The 19,201-nt window shown below is 39.7% G+C and overlaps 1 protein-coding gene across 1 annotated transcript in view; it reads right to left on the bottom strand.

The window, feature by feature from the left end:
* Window positions 1-2,373: 2,373 nt before the first annotated feature.
* The window catches only part of LOC111194747 (zinc finger protein 804B), a 262,097-nt gene continuing 245,269 nt past the window's right edge, over window positions 2,374-19,201 (bottom strand). Inside the window, exons 3-4 of the mRNA XM_022679469.2 lie at window positions 6,432-6,562; window positions 2,374-6,164 (exon numbers count right to left, since the gene is read on the bottom strand). Coding sequence (XP_022535190.2) covers window positions 2,684-6,164; window positions 6,432-6,562 — 3,612 coding nt within the window. The 3' untranslated portion in view covers window positions 2,374-2,683. The remainder of the gene's footprint in view (window positions 6,165-6,431; window positions 6,563-19,201) is intronic.

Genomic DNA, 19,201 nt, shown 5'->3' on the forward strand with positions numbered 1-19,201 from the left:
TCAGTGGACTGTGCATGCTAAAGCAGCCGACTGGCGTACCGGAGAGAGTTAATTAACACAAATAAATGCACAAGTCGTGTTATTTTGGCACTGCTGGCGATGAGTCTCATCATTAGCACAAACTTCCATTTCTTCAGATCACAGCGATAAAGTTACGCTCACTTGGAATTCGAGTCTTTGATTGATGTGCTATGCATGGAACGTAGTAGCTTTTTTTTTAAGAGGTGGTAAGGGATTAAAATGCCTTAAAACTCACTGTAATCTTTCTTCAATCTTCCTTTTTTTTTCATTTGCTGCACTTTCTTCACTTCACAGTCAGTGCAAACACACAAAAAAGTCAATGGCACAGTGAAAGGAAAGAGGAGTAGAGAGACATAAAGACAAGACACAGAGTTTTCTTTAAATGACATTCAATTTATTATCCATCCCATGGTGTTATCTTACAGATGACGAAATGTTTGGCTCGCTAACAAAATAAAAGTAGATACAAAGTCTCCTCTGGGACGTACAGAATTCAGTCAATTCAGTGCAGGTTGTATGCACCACGTCTTTTGCTAAACCGTTGTATTTACATTAGAAATTACAGTACATAAATACAATTGAAGGCTTTAGACCTTTAAATAGATTGAAAACATTATTGCAACTCCGTACTGCAGCCTAGTATCAAGTCAGTATTTCACCTCACTTCACTGTACTGAACAGAGACAGAGAATGAAACAATACGCTCGTAGGTTCGTAGGACACAAGAGTAATCGTCTGCATGCTGCGCTTTATAGTGTCTTTTTACCTTTTTATAGTGTCTTCCTCGTTCATCTTAAAATCATCATCATTTCGCTTAAAATTTGCTGAAAGCCCAGAGCCCCAAATCTACAGACTCAAGCCCATGAGTTTGTTTTGGCTCTCTCCGACATCTCCTCCGGCTCGCAGACCTGGATGAAAAGAACCCTCCGATTAGCATATCCCTTATGATATGCAAATGCTGTGTGCTCTGTACTAATTGAAGGGACTTCAATCAAATTGCCATCTAACCATAGGTTACAGCTCAGATTAATCAGGGGAAAAAACATTTACCCATCTGCTCGAATGAATCAAGCTACAAGAACGGGGTGTTTAGGGCAGGCCGGTTTACAGAACGTACTGCACTGACATTCACAGCCGTAGCAGACAAACCAATAGACAAACGAAGACAAAACAAACAAATATGAACTAAAAAAAAAAAAGACAATCAATAATAAGAACAGCAAAACCTTTGGCTGAGTCAAAGAATGATAGAGAGTGTGAGAGTGCTGCAATACCCTGGTTAGAAACGGCTTTTAAAAATAAGAGGGCTCCACAATCCAGTCAGAATATTGAACAGTATATTATGAGTACCTCTAATTAGTTTTTTACTTTCAGCTCCACTGAGAATATAGGAGTGCGCTGTAGTTCTATAATTACAGACTGCAGTCATGGCGTCCATTGTGGTTGCTATGGTGTTGCCAGGTGGTTGGTAGGTGGTTGCTAAGGTGCCGGTAGGGGGGTTGCAAAGATGTGCAAACTGTTGACGAACAGCTGGTTTATCCAGCAGCTCCTCCATACATACACAGTACTGGACGGCGAGGCAGAGAAGGGTTTGTGTGTGCAGATTCACCTGGTATGGGCGACAGAATGTTGGTAACACTTCCTATGAATCCTGTATTCATAATGCACTGTATGACATGCCTAATACCTTATAATGACTGTAATAAGCCTGTATAATAACTCATAAGTACTAACAGCGACATTCATAACACATTATGACCTACAAAGTATAAGGGTTCTGTTCATAAAAACATACAATGTACAATATAGTGTTGTAATGCACTATTACACAAATTTTGGTATAATGCATTATAATATGCAGCTATGATTTCTCAAAGTAAGCTTTTTTGAAAGTACGTAACACATAATAAAGCCTTATATACAGTCATTACTGACTTTAAGTGAAGTGAGTTTCCATATGCTTTTTAAACGCGAAATACATTTTATTATGCCTCACTGTAATGTTTTATAGAGCATTACGAGTGCGCTTTACTGGCTTTAAGTGAAGTGTGTTTTCAAGTGCCTTTAAGTACTCATTTCACTTAAAGTCTGTAATGACTGTATATAAGGCTTCATAATGTGTTACATACTTTTGTAAAAGCTTAATTTGAGAAATCATAGCTGCATATTATAATGCATTATACCACAATATATCAAATGTGTGTTATAGTGCATTACAACACTACATTGTACAATGTTCTTATGAACAGATATTATAAGGCATTATAAGTCTTTTCTTTATAAACCCTTACACTTGTAGTTTATAATGTGTTATGGATGCTGCTGTTAGTACTTATGAGCTATTGTACAGGCTTATTACAGTCATTATAAGGTATTATGCATGTCATATAGTGCATTATGAATGCACTCATAATGCATTATGAATACAGGGTTACTGAAGGTTTACTCCCCAAAAAAATTGGTGAAATAATATTAAGAGGAATATGATTTAATACAATCACACTAGTTATAGAAGAACAAAGTGCTACTATAAGATCAGTGTAGGAACTAGAAGGTGGTTATAATATTCTGACTGGACAGTGTAGATCTGTAATGTTCTGTATCATTTTGCCCTACATCTCATCTTTCTACCTCCTTCCTCTTTGCTACTTTGCCCCCACGACTAGCTGGCAGGCCCAGGGTGCTTCTGAAGGTCCTGGCTGCGGAACAGAGGGTGAAGTAGGGGGTGGATTTGCAGAGTATTAGCGGCTGCCATGGCGGCGGCGGCAGCAGCCATTGGTGTCGGAGCAAGTACAGCAGGGAGCAAGGGGGTGTGGGTCAGAGGGTGAAATGCCAGGCCAGGAGGGTGAGGGTGTGGGTGAAGGGACGCTGCAGGGATCAGATGGAGGGGACGGGCTGCCAGCACTGCAGCAGGGGGAGCTGGAAAGAACGCAGCAGGGAACGGGAGGGGAGCGAACAGGGGCTGCGACAGAGATGGATGGAGCGACGTGTGTGTGGTGGGGGAGTGGTGGGATGTGAAGGAGGAGGCAGGAGAGGGGATGGAAGTGGAGAAGGCTGAGAGTGCTCCGTGTTGAAGGATGGCATATGGAAGGCATGGCGCAGTTACAGGCTGGTTTGAGGGATCTTGGGCAGGTATAGGTATGTGGTGTATTGGAGGCACATCCACAGGTGTTGTTGGCTGTCTCGGCATGTTGTCCTGTTGCTCTTGGAGAGTTTGCTGCTGCATGTGCTGCTGGGCCTGAAGTTGGAGAAGTCTATACTTATCAATCTCGTCCTCCGTAAACGTTATTGGCCGCTCTATCAAGGGAGGGGTGGAGCACCTTTGTGGCTGATTTTCTGAAGGGTCTGAAGTTTTCTTTAACTTTTCATGAGGCAAGGAAATGTCTTTTATCTCTACTGTTGTACAAAGTTCTGGCGGTTTCCTCAGCGCACAAGCTTGGGAAGAGTTTGAATCAGATCTTTCTGCCTCTAAATTATGTCTAGTTTTGGGTACTACTTGGCTTTCAGGTTTTAATGGACCATGTTTGGTTGATGTTTGGTCTTGGTTACAGCAACTGCTACTTTTCTCTTTCTGAAGTCTTATGCCTTTTTTTTTAATCGAAGGGAGTTTACCAATCAATGGGAGTGAAAGGGTACGAGTTCTGTTGGTTGTGAGCTTTTTATCAGGAGATCCCATGTTCTGATTTGACAAATCTGTGGAATTCAAGTTGTGTGTAACTGTTTCCTGCTTTTTTTTAGGAATCGGATTGAAAACAGCAGGTTGACTCTCTGTGCGAATGGGTTCTACTTTTTCAACAGTCCTTTGAAAGAGTGTGGGTGAGGAACTTTTCTGTCTTAGTGGAGAATCTGGAGAAGTTTTTGTCCTTGATGATTTCTCAGCTGGCCATGAAAAGTTGCTGTGATGATTTTGGCTGTGACCTGAATACGATGGCTTAATGTGAGAGCTGCAATCTCCACTGAGGTCTGAAATGCTGGTGGAACTAGAGGAAGCCGGACTAAGTCTGGACCCAGGGCTAGATCTCTCATACTCCCTACCTCGATTGATATCTGGACTTAACCAGAATCTCTCTCTTTCTCTAAGCCTCCTATTGTCAGGGCTGGGATTGGGCCTCTCGCACCACCAATCTCCTTCTGTGTCCTGGCGTTCAGGGCTGTCATAGACCCTGTAGAAACATATTCTCTTTGTGCTTAGCTTTCTTCTATTTCGATATCTATGTCTATTCTCACTCAGAGCTCTCTTAGGCTGTCTAATACTATATCTCCCCTCTATAATACAGGGGCTGTCACAAACGCCAGAGTAATTCTTCTCTCTGCAGATTTCCGAGTCTCTGTAATCCCAGTAGTCCTCTCTGTATTCAGTGTCTCTACCTGGACTGTCTGACATGTGCCTGTAACCGTAGTAAGGGAAGCTGTAACTGGATTTTCTGATGTAAGACCAGGGCTGACTGTGTCCTCTCCTCCAGGAATAAGAGGAAGCTGACCCAGGAGAACAAGAGCTCCTTCCCCAATTGCAAGCAGGCCATTCCCCATCGGAGCTCAAATCTGACAGGACGCCCCACGAGCTGGACTTGTCACTGCAGGGGGTCACACTAGCATCGTATTTGGTCTCAAAAAAGTTGTCACACCACGGGAAATCATCCTCGCCCCCCACTGTGCAGTGAGCAGTAGTGGGTGGAATAGCCTTGCACTTTACAGAGCAACGACGAGCAGACTGCAACCTCCGGCGCTTCCGTCTTTGCCTTGCCGGTGCTGAAAGGGAGTTCACAACTATGCTTTTCAAGCTTAGTTCTGGAGTGTCACTTTCATTCGTGACCTCATCCCTCACTGATCTCCTCCTCTTCCCAAGTTTGCGCCTTTTCTCGTTGCATCCCTGCTTGGTGCATCGCTCATCTGCTGGGGTGCCTTTGAATTCAAAGCGTCCTCTGGCAGGCGTCTGGGAGCCGAGTGCACAGCCCACCCGGTGCCTCCTGACAGCATCTAATTTACGCCTACGAGCTCGCATCCTCCGCCGCCTGGTTTTGGGTCTCTTTGGTTTTAAAATGCCTAATTTATCTTCCAGAACATTGCAGTCCTGCTCCTCAGCTCTGTCAGGTTGGTCTGGGAGGCCGGAAGCAGTGCAAACATCTGTCTGTACTGCCTCGTTACCTTTTTCTTTGCTTTCTGCACATTTGAAACTCAAGCAAAGTGGGTTGCAGCTGTAGGACACACGGGGCTTATCGGAAGTGTAGTGCACAAGCTCAGAAGGCCATTTCAGTGTCGTTCCATCCTTGCTGAGAACATGAAAGAAAGAAAGAGTTTTACTGCTCAAGCTATCGTCTGTTAACTCTGTCTCCGATAGGCAGTGCTCGACATTCACAGTGTCACATTTTTTGTCTTTCTGTAAGTCTTGATGCGAGACTTTGTTTGTGTGAAGTTGGTCAGAATCCACTGCACTCTGTGTATCATCAGGAGGGCCAGGGCTCCTCAGGCTGGTTCTCTCCACCAATTCCCTTTCCCCATTAGCCCAGTTTTGCCTGGGTTTCTGGCCTTGATCTGCTGCTCTGGCTTCTGTACCAGCTGGCTGCCTCTCAGTTTCCAGACCATGCGTGTCAAGATTGTGTGAGCCTTGCCTCTCTGGCTCTGTAGTGCAGTAGTTCACTCTGATCTCTAGGCTGTCCCCCTGATCAGTCTGATCTGGCTGGCAACTTCTTGGCAGAGGGCTGTTGCCCAGTGCTGTTGGATCCAGGGGAATGCTCTGGTCTTCCTCACCTTGCACAGGTGAAGGGGATCGAGACCAGAGAGCCTGTAGTGCCAGTCTTTGCCTCTGTCTCTGGAGCTCCTGCAAGTCACTGGCCTCATCCAAGCCATCGTTGAACACTGATGCACAAGAATCCAGTTTTAACTGAGCCCGCCTGGAGAAACAGAAAGAGACCCCTGTCCTAGGGCGCCGGTGGTCTTTTGAGACCTGAGTGACAGGTGAAGAACATCGAGCCTGGTGAGGGCACTGATCCTTGTAGGTGGAACCCCTCGGGGTTGTGTCTGGAGAGGAAAGCGGATCATTTTGGCCTTGATGAGATGATTTATGCCTGGAGGTTGGTTTATCGCTGCCATTCGGAGGTTCTGCTCTGGCTGGAGCTCTTAACTTTGAACTCCTTCCCTTGTCGCTGTGAACACAGAACATTTTACAGAGCAGTTACTAAATGTTAAGTGCTATATATATATATATATATATATATATATATATATATATACACACACAGTATATACATCATATATAGTCTCTCTGACCCTATAGAAATGTAGTGCTATTAAAACATTATTATCATATTATACAAGGTGAAGTGGGAACCGTTCGTTGTAAAGTGTGGTGGGAAACTTTGCTTTGAAGTGCTTCAAAGACCAGAATACATAATGAATGTGGTGTGCCTCACCTGTCCCTCTGCTGCTTGAGCAGGGCAAGTTGATGGAGCCGTTTGAGTGCTCTCTCCTGCTTCCTCTCATCCTTCCAGCTCTTAGATGAGACGTTACGTGCAAACTCTCTCTGTTTCAGCTCCTTCAGCCTCTGCCGAGACAGACACAAGAGGCGCAAATTACAGATGTGGGAGTCTAATTTCACATGGATGGAAGAAACAATAGACACTTTAATCAATGTAGGAAACAGGCGAAATCCTCGAGAGCCAGCGAGGGCATTGTCTACAGTGTTGATTTATTTAAAAAAAACAAAAAAAAAATCTACATCCTAACCAGTCGATATCATTTGCGACTAGACACGGCTACGCATTTCATCCACAATTGCAACGTCTCCCACTGTTGCTGTTATTGCGGGACATATATACACACAGTAATTCCCTGTACGGGGGGGCTGCTTTGAAGACTCGCAAAGCACAAGGATGGATGTCTGTCTGTTTATCAGTGGCTTCCTCCTCTGGGAGGAGAGGGGGAAAATGAATCAGAACAAAATAAACAGGATATCAACAAAGCCTAAACGCAATCAGAAAACAATAAAAATGTCGGCGGCATCTGCGTTTGTTCAGCAGACGCGAATGTTGAGACGTTATGAACACAGCCAGATACTTCTGACTCCACACAGCAGGGATATAAAAGAGATTTGACTGTTTGATTTGACTTCAGGGCCACCATAACCCACTCTCTCTGCAATCTCACAGCTGCTTCTTCCTTTGCTGCATTAAAACCACTTCCGTATAAAAGCGTGCATGAAGAAAAAAAAAAACACTATTGGCCTTAATTGACACCAGTCAAAGAGTTGCCAGCACTGGTTTCGGTTGCAAACTTCAAGCACTTTTGTTTCTCTGCTTGTCATTACACCCACCTACACCATCTACCCACATGAACACACACACACCGAGCAATTTGAGGAGGTGTGAGAAGAGCGCCGTTAGGAGAACGGTGCCGTTCTGCTGCATCATGGTGAATGCTGACAGTCCGTGATGGCATGCTGGTGAGAGGCCAGTTTCCCGCAGAGAGAAAAAACCCCACTAATGATGTGAGCTTCAGGGGAGTTAGGAAGCCTCACTTGGAAGAAAGTGTAAACTCTCTTTAAAAAAAAATAAATAAAGGTGCCAGAAACATTTCTGTGGAGTGATGCCATAGAATAACCAATTTTACTTTCCTACAGAACCATTCAGCGGGAGCTTCTCGGAGAGGTAACAGATGTGAGTCAGCAACCAGCAGGTTGTGCGTTCAAATACTTACAGATCTAAGTCAGTATGGCAGAAGCTTAAACTAATAGCGATGTGTTAATGAATGATTCTTAATCCAGGTCATGGAGTAATATTGCCTTGCATTTGTCTGAACACAAATAAATGAAGCCTTTTTTGCATACAAATGGGATATTTACAAACATTACTCAAATACAGGGGTTGGACAATGAAACTGAAACAACTGTCATTTTAGTGTGGGAGGTTTCATGGCTAAATTGGAGCAGCCTGGTGGCCAATCTTCATTAATTGCACATTGCACCAGTAAGAGCAGATTGTGAAGGTTTTGCAATGCACACAACATTATGAGTTCAAAAGAGGACAAATTGTTGGTGCACGTCTTGCTGTAAGAGGAAGCTGTCTGAAAGAGATGTTCGGGTGCTAACCCGGATTGTATCCAAAAAACAAAAAAACCACGGCTGCTCAAATCACGGCAGAATTCAATGTGCACCTTAACTCTCCTGTTTCCACCAGAACTGTCCGTCACCACAATAAATTATTGCGGTCTAAAACCAGGTGTTTCAGTTTCATTGTCCAACCCCTGTATTTTGAGTTGAGTGAATATTTGTGGGCACATACACACTCAGACAGAAATCTGTAAGTTAAATCAACTTAAAGATACTGGAGTTTAGTTTGTTGCCATTGGCAGATTCCATTGGTTTCTGAAACAATCTATTTGCATACTGGTTGATTTTCTGAAATTTACTTTTTTTTTATTAAAAAAACAAATTACATGAATAAAATCAAAGAGAAGCCTAAATTCAAATCTACAAATTGTACTGACCATCACATTCAAAGTAAAATTATTATCCAAAGCAATTGATAAAAAAAAGCTATAGTTATTCCACCTTAAATTCTACATCTGCATGGTAAAGTATGTTCTTATTTGCCTGAATCTCCAGGATAAAATGAAAATATAATGAAATGATCAATACAGGACAAGTTTTTAAACTAATAAGGTTCTATTAGGTGTCTAAACATTAAAGCTTGATGTATCTCTTGATTCTAGTCTCTACAAACTAGCTATGGATATTTTTGAAGTAATAAACAAAGCATTTTTGTAAGTCACTCTGGACAATTTTGTTAAGGCGTCTTGTGGTCTGTAAGAGCTGCATGCAATCTGCTCTGTTCAAACAACACCATGACAACAGCAAACCCATCCTAAAACTCGCTGACCTCAGCACACAAACGTCACCCTACGTGCCAGTAAATACTTTCCCCTCTGAGAGATCAGACCAACAGTCCAAGAAATGGGTTTTCATGCACAAAGACCAGCCTGCGTTTGAAGTGCACTTACGCTCATGAAGGACAGAATCCCATTAAAGACTTTCATTTGTGCATACTGAGAAATTTAATGCTTTTTTGTCCTGTTAATGCACCTCTTACCACACTTCAACTTCTATGTAAGAAGATCCTCTGCACTTGAATTTGCATGGAAAGGTACGTACTTTTCAGGTGCGCTGCATTTTGGACTGTGACAAACACTGTGAAATACTGCGAATATTGTGTGCTAAATATGCCATGCGTGTCAGGTTTTAAAGAATACCACGTGCATCCTAGAAGAAAAACCCATTATGACCTATTAAAATTCTTCTGAGGCCCAATCATAACATCTTGTGTGGTTTAAGACATAATTTTTCATCATCTTTTTCAGCCTCTTTATTTCCCTTGGAAAAACAAATATTGTATGAAATTTGTTTGTTGAGAAATAAAATATAAAGAAATAAAATTCATCACTTATCCCAACTGCATTAAATTACGCCAGAAAGTTCTGTTCTGTGTTGGTGGGATTTAAATCCTGATACATTTGTATTTGTGCACATTAGACCTATAGGACTGGATCTCCTGACAGGGGTTAAACCTAGTCCTGGACTATACAGCATTTTGAATGGAGGTTCTCCACTGAAATTAATATGTAATATAGTCTTAATCTCTTTCTGGGAAAAAAAACCCATAGTGTTTACTATAGTTGGATTTTACACTCTTTTTTGCCTCTTTTTTCATAGTTCATCAATTCAGTTTAGTTCACCAGTTTCAAGGCAGCCCAAACACTGGGAACATAGAATGCACTTATTCTGCCTGTATTGACTATGGTGGGCAAATGACTGTAGGTCATTGGAGGTAACTTTACAGGTATAATTATTTGCTCTGGAATAATTATATACAGCTCTGGAAAAAAATGAGACCACTTAAAAATGAAGAGTTTCCAAATTTAAAACCTCTGAAATATAATCAAGAGGAAGATGAATGATCACAAGTTATCAAACCAAACTGAACTGCTTGAATTTTTGCACCAGGAGTAAAGGCAAAAAATTATCCAAAAGCAGTGTGTAAGACTGATGGAGGAGAACATGCCAAGATGGATAAAAACTGTGATTAAACCAGGGTTATTCCACCAAATATTGATTTCTGAACTCTTAAAACTTTATGAATATGAACTTGTTTTCTTTGCATTATTTGAGGTCTGAAAGCTCTGCATCTTTTTTTGTTATTTCAGCCATTTCTCATTTTCTGCAAATAAATGCTCTAAATGACAATATTTTTAATTGGAATTTGGGAGAAATGTTGTTCGTAATTTATAGAATAAAACAACCATGTTCATTTTACTCAAACATAAACCTATAAATAGCAAAATCAGAGAAACTGATTCAGAAACTGGAGTGCTCTCTTATTTTTTTTACAGAGCTGTATACGAGCTATATGTGCTAGCTGTGTTGGTTTATTAATTACCTAACTAATGAATAGTATAATACCAAAAAACTACAACAATTTACATATATAAATATATTGTATATTAAGCAATTAAAAAAATAAATAAATAAGGATTACCATCATTTCCAGGCTGTTGAGCGCATCTGATTGTAAGCCGCATCCACTAATTTTAAGAAGAAAAAATAATTTGTACATATATAGGCCGCACCTGGCTAAAAGCCTCAGTTGTCCAAGTTATATTACATGATATATTTACACAGAAATATGTTACACAGAAGCTTTAAATTAAATAGCCTACATATATAAATAACATTACTTCCTGCAAACAGTGCTGCAAGATGGCTGGTTTAAAAAAGCTTAGATGTCCAATGTTTGGATTGAACTGGCGTGTTTTGGTGGCATGAAGCTCGTTTGCCCGTAAACTAAAAAAAATAATGTATTAGCCGCACCATTTAATAAGCTGCAGTGTTCAAAGCGTGTAAAACAAGTCTTATAGGCTTATAGCTCAGAAATTACAATACATTTGCTTTTATTCCTTTTAGTGACAAAAACATATTAGGTAAAATATGTAAGGTTGCTAAAAAAAAAAAATTAAAAAATGATTTCGGTGAAGGTCACATGTTTTTGCAGGGTGGGATGTCCGCTACGGGAATGCAAACCATACAACATTATCATTTCATCTGAATATTATAATATTTTGGATTGATGAAGCATTTATGATCTGAAGCCGCCTCCTAATTTTCTCTCTCTGCTGACTGATTAGACACATCAGTCTGTCAGTGGGCCGCTAATGTTGATAAGCGCGTTTAAAAGCACTGTTGATAATTAGCTTTGAATACTCTCATATTCATGACGCTTTAGATTTTGTCCTTGAAAGATCGTTTCAAATGTCAGTGGAACAGCTGCCTCATGAATAATAGACACACGCCGGGGAACAAAAGGGCGCTTCGTTTGAACCATTCAGCAGAAAATCTTATGTTTTGAAAACTCAAAGCTGCTATTAGGCACTTGCTATATCCTTCGTGTGGTTCCGGTGTGGCAAAAAGAAAAAATATATTCATAAAAAGAGACAAACACAAACTCATTTCGGAGTTCTTTAATCTGGTCTTTGATTACAGGCCTTAAAAGGGGTCTAAACACCGAAAAAATAAAAGCCTCATCTAGCCACAGGCTTGTAGTACATTATTAGAACCAATATAGGCTTTGTGGTGAACTCAACACACTGTCCCAGTTTCTGGTGATCTGAAAAGCCATCACATACAACAGTCGGCCACTCCTAGTTCAAGATACCCTATAGTTACATGTGTTGACTCTCATGGTAGATTTTTCAACTCGTGCTTGGAGAAAAGCGCAGCGACTCGCAGACGCTTTGTGCTGATCAACATCACCCTAATAATGATGAGGGGAAAGAGCATCATCTACCCACCCAGAGAGAGCAAGGTTAATTGTGCTCTCTCAGGGCTCCGGCAACTAACGGCAAGCTGCATGACCGGGATTCGAACCAGCGACAAATTCTAAAAGAGAAAGCTATTCTGTGCTTCTTCTGAGTCACACCACATCTTCTGAATCTTCTACTGACACAGCATTACTGGACAGGTGTCTCTGCTTGGAGAAAAGATCTTCCTGTCTAACTGTCCAATCCTAAAGCAGCCCACAATAGCTAGCATCTATTGGGAGAGAGGAAGTCCCATTCCACCAACAAGGGCTTATGCTTTTTTTGAGCTCCCAGATTTCTTCAGTCTTGCTGATGGAAATGCACCTGGTTTAAGTTCTGTTTGTTAAAAGTGAATGAAATGTATTGCGAGGAAAACAATTCTGGTCACACGCTAACCCACTCTTTGAGTGAACTGTTCTGGTTCAGGTGCTGTCAAGATGTCATTCTGGCAAACATTTAAAGCATTTTCATACTAGCCTGTTTTTTTCCATTCTGTTTTTTTTTACAGTCTGAAAACCTTTCTTTGGAGACCAGGAGTGATCCAGAGCACTGATCCCTGGCCCTCCTGAACGTGGTGATGATCTGGGTTTCGCTTCAAGCTAAAGGAGTGAAGGAGTGGAAGCTAGCTATCGGCTCCCAGTGCTGTGTGTAGGGTTGTGTGATTGGTTCATTGGTTCATATCATTTACATCATACATTATATCAGAATAAACTTACACTTTCACAGGACTGGAGTGAGAATACTGTAACATGCTTGTCTCACATTGGTCTGCATCAGGGGCGTCGCCTGGCCTGGGCTTCCGGGGCTTTAGCCCCGAATCATTTTCCAGTAGCCCCGAATCGTTTCACTCAGCTCAGCTGTACTATTAATGAGGAGACAGAGCCACTGGCCACTGTGTGAATGGAAAATCTCTTAATATCTTTTTGAGTTCTTGCTGCGGGTCGCAGCGCTGATGTTAAAACTAATCCGGATATATGTTGATTTGTCTAAAAGAAAGGTAACGGAGCTAACCACGTAAACTGTGATGAGATTGTTTCTGATAGCTGGTTAAAAAGACTCGTCTCTGAATCAAACACAGATCAAACCCACTGTGTGCTCAATAAAATACAGCCTGTGACAGTCAGTTAGCTTTAGAATTAGCTAGCTTAGCTAGACAGTCAAAGTTTGAGAAAAAATAACTATATGTTTAACTTGCCCTAATGTCCCTGATCAACCAATAACTATTTCATTTTCAAATATTTTTTTTATTAATTTAGGATTGCAGGACTTACTGTAAGCTACAATTAACGAAAATTAATTTAGCTTACCAGTTAGCTAGTTAGTTAGAATTTAGTACTATACTTAGTTTAAATGAATTTTTTAAACCTGGTCGCTGCCCTAAAATTGTATGTTTTCCACCGGATCCAACTGATCAGCTAATAAACTACACATGCATGGATAAAAATCACCATCTCATACGAGAACAGCTGTTAGTTTGGAGGATCTTCTACATGTTGAAATGCCATCCAGCCCAATAGTGCTGTTTCTTGCTTCTGAAGTGTTTGCACTCTAGGAAAATAATTAGAACCAATAAATGGCAGAAGCTTTTGAACTATTGATTCAAGGCTTGGAAAGAGTTCTTGTGTGTGAAAGCAAACCAGCAACAATAAGCCCAGAATTGGTCCTAGATGAGTTCCAGTGTGAAAACGGCCTTGAAAAAACACCTGAGATGCTTTCGCCTCATCTGGAGAAGACCTGAGCATTCAAATTACTGGTGATTTTACGTTGGACATGATTATTGATTCAGATCTTTAGGGTCCGTGGCCTGTCCCATTATCAGTGAAGCAGGAGCCTGGCGTGAACGGCCGCTCCACGGTAAGCACCTGAGACAGTCGCTGAGTGAGGTTAATGAGGAAAGCTGCTGTTGCCTTGCTCTCCTCATTGACCTTCGCCCTCTTTGTCCTTTTAATCAATCCTGTTTTGTGCTAAAGAGCGAGCGCTAACAGGCTAATCGATCCGAGTCCCGTCTCCGTGCGAGATAGCCCGGGGAGACGGACCTATTACTCCAGCCGGCTATTGATGAGCGCGGAACCCAGTCGAAGCCTGAGCGTGTTTTAATGAGAACAAGAAGTGAATGATCAGCTGAGTCGTTATGAATATTTATTTAGCAGTGCTAGCGGTGCAGACACCTTGCTCTGAGCAAATGAATCATCTAATGTCTTTATGAACCCTTTTACAGGACTAAGCCTGGAAATGTGTGAACATCTGGATGTGTGCTGCTTTTTTAGCTGTGATAATGGTGTGCAGACCAGTATTTTTGAGTATTTAACACAGATTTATATGGAATTTAACTGATGCTTTGGCTCATTTAGAGTAACATTTAGACAAGACAGGCGGCATTTTTTGAATTACTCAACTTTGGTCAGTCAAACGTTCTCCTAACTCTCATTTCTTTTGTTCTTAATCTCAGTTTGTTCCACAATACGCAAAAAAAAATTATATTCAGGCCTAAAAAAAAGAAAAACTAAAAATTATACTGTAATTAATGGCAGAGTGGTTTTGAGCTAACGCAACTTAGTATCATTATTAGACATTCTCCTAACTCACCTTTAATTACATATACTTAAGCAATAATACACTTGAGGTTCATGCTATAATGTATAATATTGGTTGTACTGCTGTGCTGCGGTTGTAGATCAGCACAGCAGTGCTAATATTGCATGTTATTGCACGAACCTTGAGTGTATTATTGTGATTTTACCACAGTTATATGTACATCCCTTATTTCTAAAAGCAGGGTCTGTTTTCATGCATGCACAAACTGAGAAATCTGAGAATACTCCCGTTAAGAACATACATGGACTAGGGGCTAAGTGTTGCCACTATGATCAGGAGATTGCTAGAGATTGCTCGTTCGAATCCTGTTTATTTAGCTTGCCATCAGCCGGAGCCCCGAGAGAGCACAATTGATCTTGCTCCTTTGCTCCCTCTGGGATGGTGCTTTCTCCCCACATCACTGCGAAGGGTGATGTCTGCAGCACAAGGCGTCTGTGAGCTGATGTATCGGAACCGAGTCACTGCACTTTCCTCCGAGCTATTCAGCAACTGTTGGAAAATGTATTGGAGGAGGCATGTGCTGGTCATCACCCTCCTGGTGTTGTGGTATCACTAGTGATGAGTGGGTTGGGTAATTGGCCTTGTAAATTGTGGAGAAAATGGGATTTAAAAAATTATATAAATGAACAAATATGATACATGGGCTAAAAAAAGTCAGCTAGACCTTATTCTGATCAAAGAAATCTGAGTATGCTGTTTTTATGACTACTTAAATAATAAGATAACTGCACTAATCTGATTATTAACAGATGTTTGAATGCATGTAAACATACGCAGTGTCACTGATGCGAAGCACCAATTTTTTTAAAGTATGAATAGCACCCCCTTGTGGAGAAACATGTCCATGTCTGCTATACATGAGTGATTTACTAACTAAAATTAAACCAAAATTTTTTATCAAAACACTGAACATGTTTCTGAACTTATAAAGGTCACCTGAAGTCTCTACTGTAAACATACTCTGTCTCTCAGCACCGTCAGGAGGCATTTCCAGTTTATACTCTCGTTCCAGTTCTGTCACACTCCTGACATTTCTCAGCTGTCTCTGTCCTCCTCATCGCTGCCCTCAACGAAGAGCTTTTTCAGGCTTTCAGCTCCCATCCTGAAGAAAATCTCTCAAATAAAGTGAAGTCCTTCAGAAGGTGAGCTGGAAGCTGCTGGTGCGCTGCAATGTGCTAACTCACTGTCAACAGCGGCATTTTGAAAGGTGGTGTGGGAAGATCTCTAAATCTAGTACAATGAACTTAAAAAATACATATACATATATATTTAAAATGAATATTTTCCTGAACTTGTATTTAGACTTCTTTCTGGTTTCATTCAACTATTTTTTTTAAATACTCATAGAAAAGTAGATGAAAGAAAACAGTTAAGAATTAAAAGCACTGAGAGCACAGTGAGAACACAGAGTTACTGTAGCAGCTCAGTAAATGATGCTTCACAGAGGCCAAAAATTTAATCATAATATGTGATCTACAAGGTAGCCCCGGGTGAATCACTACACACCGATGGTGAGTGTCTGTCAAAAATTGTTGGACACACCCAGTATGCAAATAGATTGTGACAGAAGCCAATGGAAAAGAAGCTGTTAATGGCAACAGACTAAACTCAGTTATTATAAGTTGATTCAACTCAAAGATCTCAGTTTAAGTGTATATCTGTGCCCACGAATGTTCAACTAACTCAAAATTTATTTGGGTTTAAACAACTTCTGGGTTTACAGTGCATGAGGAGTGTCACTGTTTTTTCTAGTTTAAGGTGGAATTTGTATTTGGGTTTGTTGGTTTTTGGTACCGTTTAAAAGTCTCCTTCTGCTAAAATTCACTTTTTCTTGTTATTAGTGAAATACACTAGTTTTCGTGCACTTGGTGGTGTTATGAGCTGAGTGCACTGTAAACCCAGAAACCCAGTTGTTTGAACTCAAATAAATTAAGTCTGTGTTACATAAAAATGTAAAAAAGATTTCTAAATATTACTCAACTATTTTGAGTTAGATGAACATTCGTGGGCACATATACACTTAAACTGAGCTCTTTGAGTTGAACCAACTTATAATAACTGAGTTTAGTCTGTTGCCATTAACAGCTTCTTTTCCATTGGCTTCTGTCACAATGGAAAAGTCCCCCAGTTTGTAGCACTCACCATCAGTGTGTAGTGATTCACCCGAGGCTACCTTAGGTAAACTTGTAGATCACATATTATAATAAAATACTTGGTCTCTGTGTTGTAGCTGTAGAACAAGCATCATTTACTGAGCCACAGTAACTCTGTGTTCTCAGTGTGCTCTCAGTACTTTTAATTCTTTACTGTTTTCTTTCATCTACTTTTCTATGAGTATTTACAAAATAGTCAAATGAAACCAGAAGACTAATAAGAAGTTCAGGAAAATATTAATTTTAAATATATATGTATATGTATTTGTTAAGTTCACTGTACTTAAAAATTATATTACATGCACAACTTTAAAATGTATTAGGTAATCGGATACAACAAAAGTTTTGAATATAGTCAACTTATCGGGTTTTACACACTTAAAAAAACAACTTGCATTTACAGGCTATTTAAAGTAGAAACAACTCAAGTGAACTGTGTAGATTTAACTATGATTTGAATACACTTAAATAGCAAGCATAAAGTGAACTTAACTGGAAAATAACAGTTATAATTGCTTTACTTTTTCAAGGCAACCGGTTTCCTCATTTTTTTTTAAGTAAGATCAACTCATCACATTTTACAGTGTGAAAGGCTTGGATGAAAAGCCTAAATGCAGCATAAACAGCAAAACAGATTCATGGCTGCAGACTCTAATGTACCTCTTTTTTTTTAACTTTTAAGAAATCTCCTCAGTCCTGCCGGCTGGGCAGTAATGTCTATCAAAGAAGCCTTGCGGACATCAGATGTCTCTCTGAACTTCGTCCCCCAGTCAAATTATGTGTGCTGTTGATTTTTTTAACTGTAAAAACATAAAAAATTAAATAAATAACAGATACAATCATAAAGCATACTGCTTATTTCCTAAATTTACGATATTCACATATATTTATATTAACAAAATAAAATGAAAAACACAGTATTTAAGTTTGAACAATGTAGAGGATTTGGTCCCTTATCTGATCTGTCAGATTTAATATGGTGTATTATTAACTTTCACCACTTTGAGACTGTACTGTATATGTAAATGACTTTAGTTCTTATTGGCTGCCCTGTGTTGTATCTTGTTCAGAACGCAGTTCTAAAAGCAGAATCTTCATAGCTGCAGTTTGAATGGACGGGGCTTAACTTGAGATGGCTTAGGAAACACAAAACATTACATAAATTCACTCATTTTTTTGTGACATCACAAAGACATTAAATCTAAAATACGCAGTTTTTAAATCTTAATTAATCTTAATAGGCATGACTGTTATGCATAGCATGTTTTTTCAGTTCCAGCTTTTTAATTTATCCACTTTTATCCGACACAGGGCAACAGACCTCGAAGGCTTTTATGACTGTAATAAAAATCCCAATCATAATAAATTTAATATAATAAAATTAATATAGACCACTGATGCTGCTTCAATCATACACAATGTGTAGTGAGAGAGAGTGTAATGAAATAAACACGCATAAAGAGATCTCATTACTGTGTAAAATGACTGATTAATAAAGATAAATAATCAAAGTTAATCAAACATAATGGATGCAGATAGTGTTTCACACCAACACATACTCTCATATTATCCTATAAACAGACCAAATCACACCGTCACTGCTTAAAATTCTAATCAAGATTTGATGCAGCCACACTTGTGATGTATTCATTCACTTTAAACTACTTTCAGTCTGGACTTCTTGTAATATAAAGCATAACAAAAAGCAGCCAGTAAGAGCTGGGGTCATTTACATATACAGCGCTGGAAAAAAAATTTGAGACCACTTCAGTTTCTGAATCAGTTTATCTGATTTTGCTATTTATAGGTTTATGTTTGAGTAAAATGAACATCGTTGTTATATTCTATAAACTACAGACAACACTTCTCCCAAATTCCAAATAAAAATATTGTCATTTAGAGCATTTATTTGCAGAAAATGAGAAATGGCTGAAATAACAAAAAAGATGCAGAGCTTTCAGAAATCAATATTTGGTGGAACTCTGGGTTTTAATCACAGTTTTAATGCATCTTGGCATGTTCTCCTCCACCAGTCTTACACACTGCTTTTGGATAACTTTGTCACTCCTGGTGCAAAAATTTAAACAGTTCAGCTTGGTTTGATGGTTTGTGATCATCCATCTTCCACTTGATTATATTATACAGGTTTTAAATTTGGTAAAATCAAAGAAACTCATCATTTTTCAGTGGTCTCTCATTTTTTTTCAGAGCTGTATTTACAATTATATTGTTCTTAAAAAACCATTATATTAATTAAAACTGACATGCCAAGTAATGGGAAAGTAATTCAAAGAGTATTGAAGTTTACATATCTTCTAATTATCTAGTTTTTATTTAATAACAGTAAAAGGCTACAGTTTTTTTCCATGGGTGTCATACAGGGTTAAAATATGCTCATCAAACAAGCCATGCAATTTTCACTGAGCTGCAGGTTAAACCATCAGTGTTACCAGGACCAGAACCAGCTCTGCTTACAATACTTACAACTTGCTGATCACTTTCTGTGTGCTACATTTTAACAGTCCCCAGAAAAAAAACATGTTTTACATTTTCAAAAAAAATGTTGAGATTTCCTCTTTAAACACAAT

Source organism: Astyanax mexicanus, chromosome 1 (assembly GCF_023375975.1).
Source record: "Astyanax mexicanus isolate ESR-SI-001 chromosome 1, AstMex3_surface, whole genome shotgun sequence".
Taxonomy (NCBI): Eukaryota; Metazoa; Chordata; class Actinopteri; order Characiformes; family Acestrorhamphidae; genus Astyanax; species Astyanax mexicanus.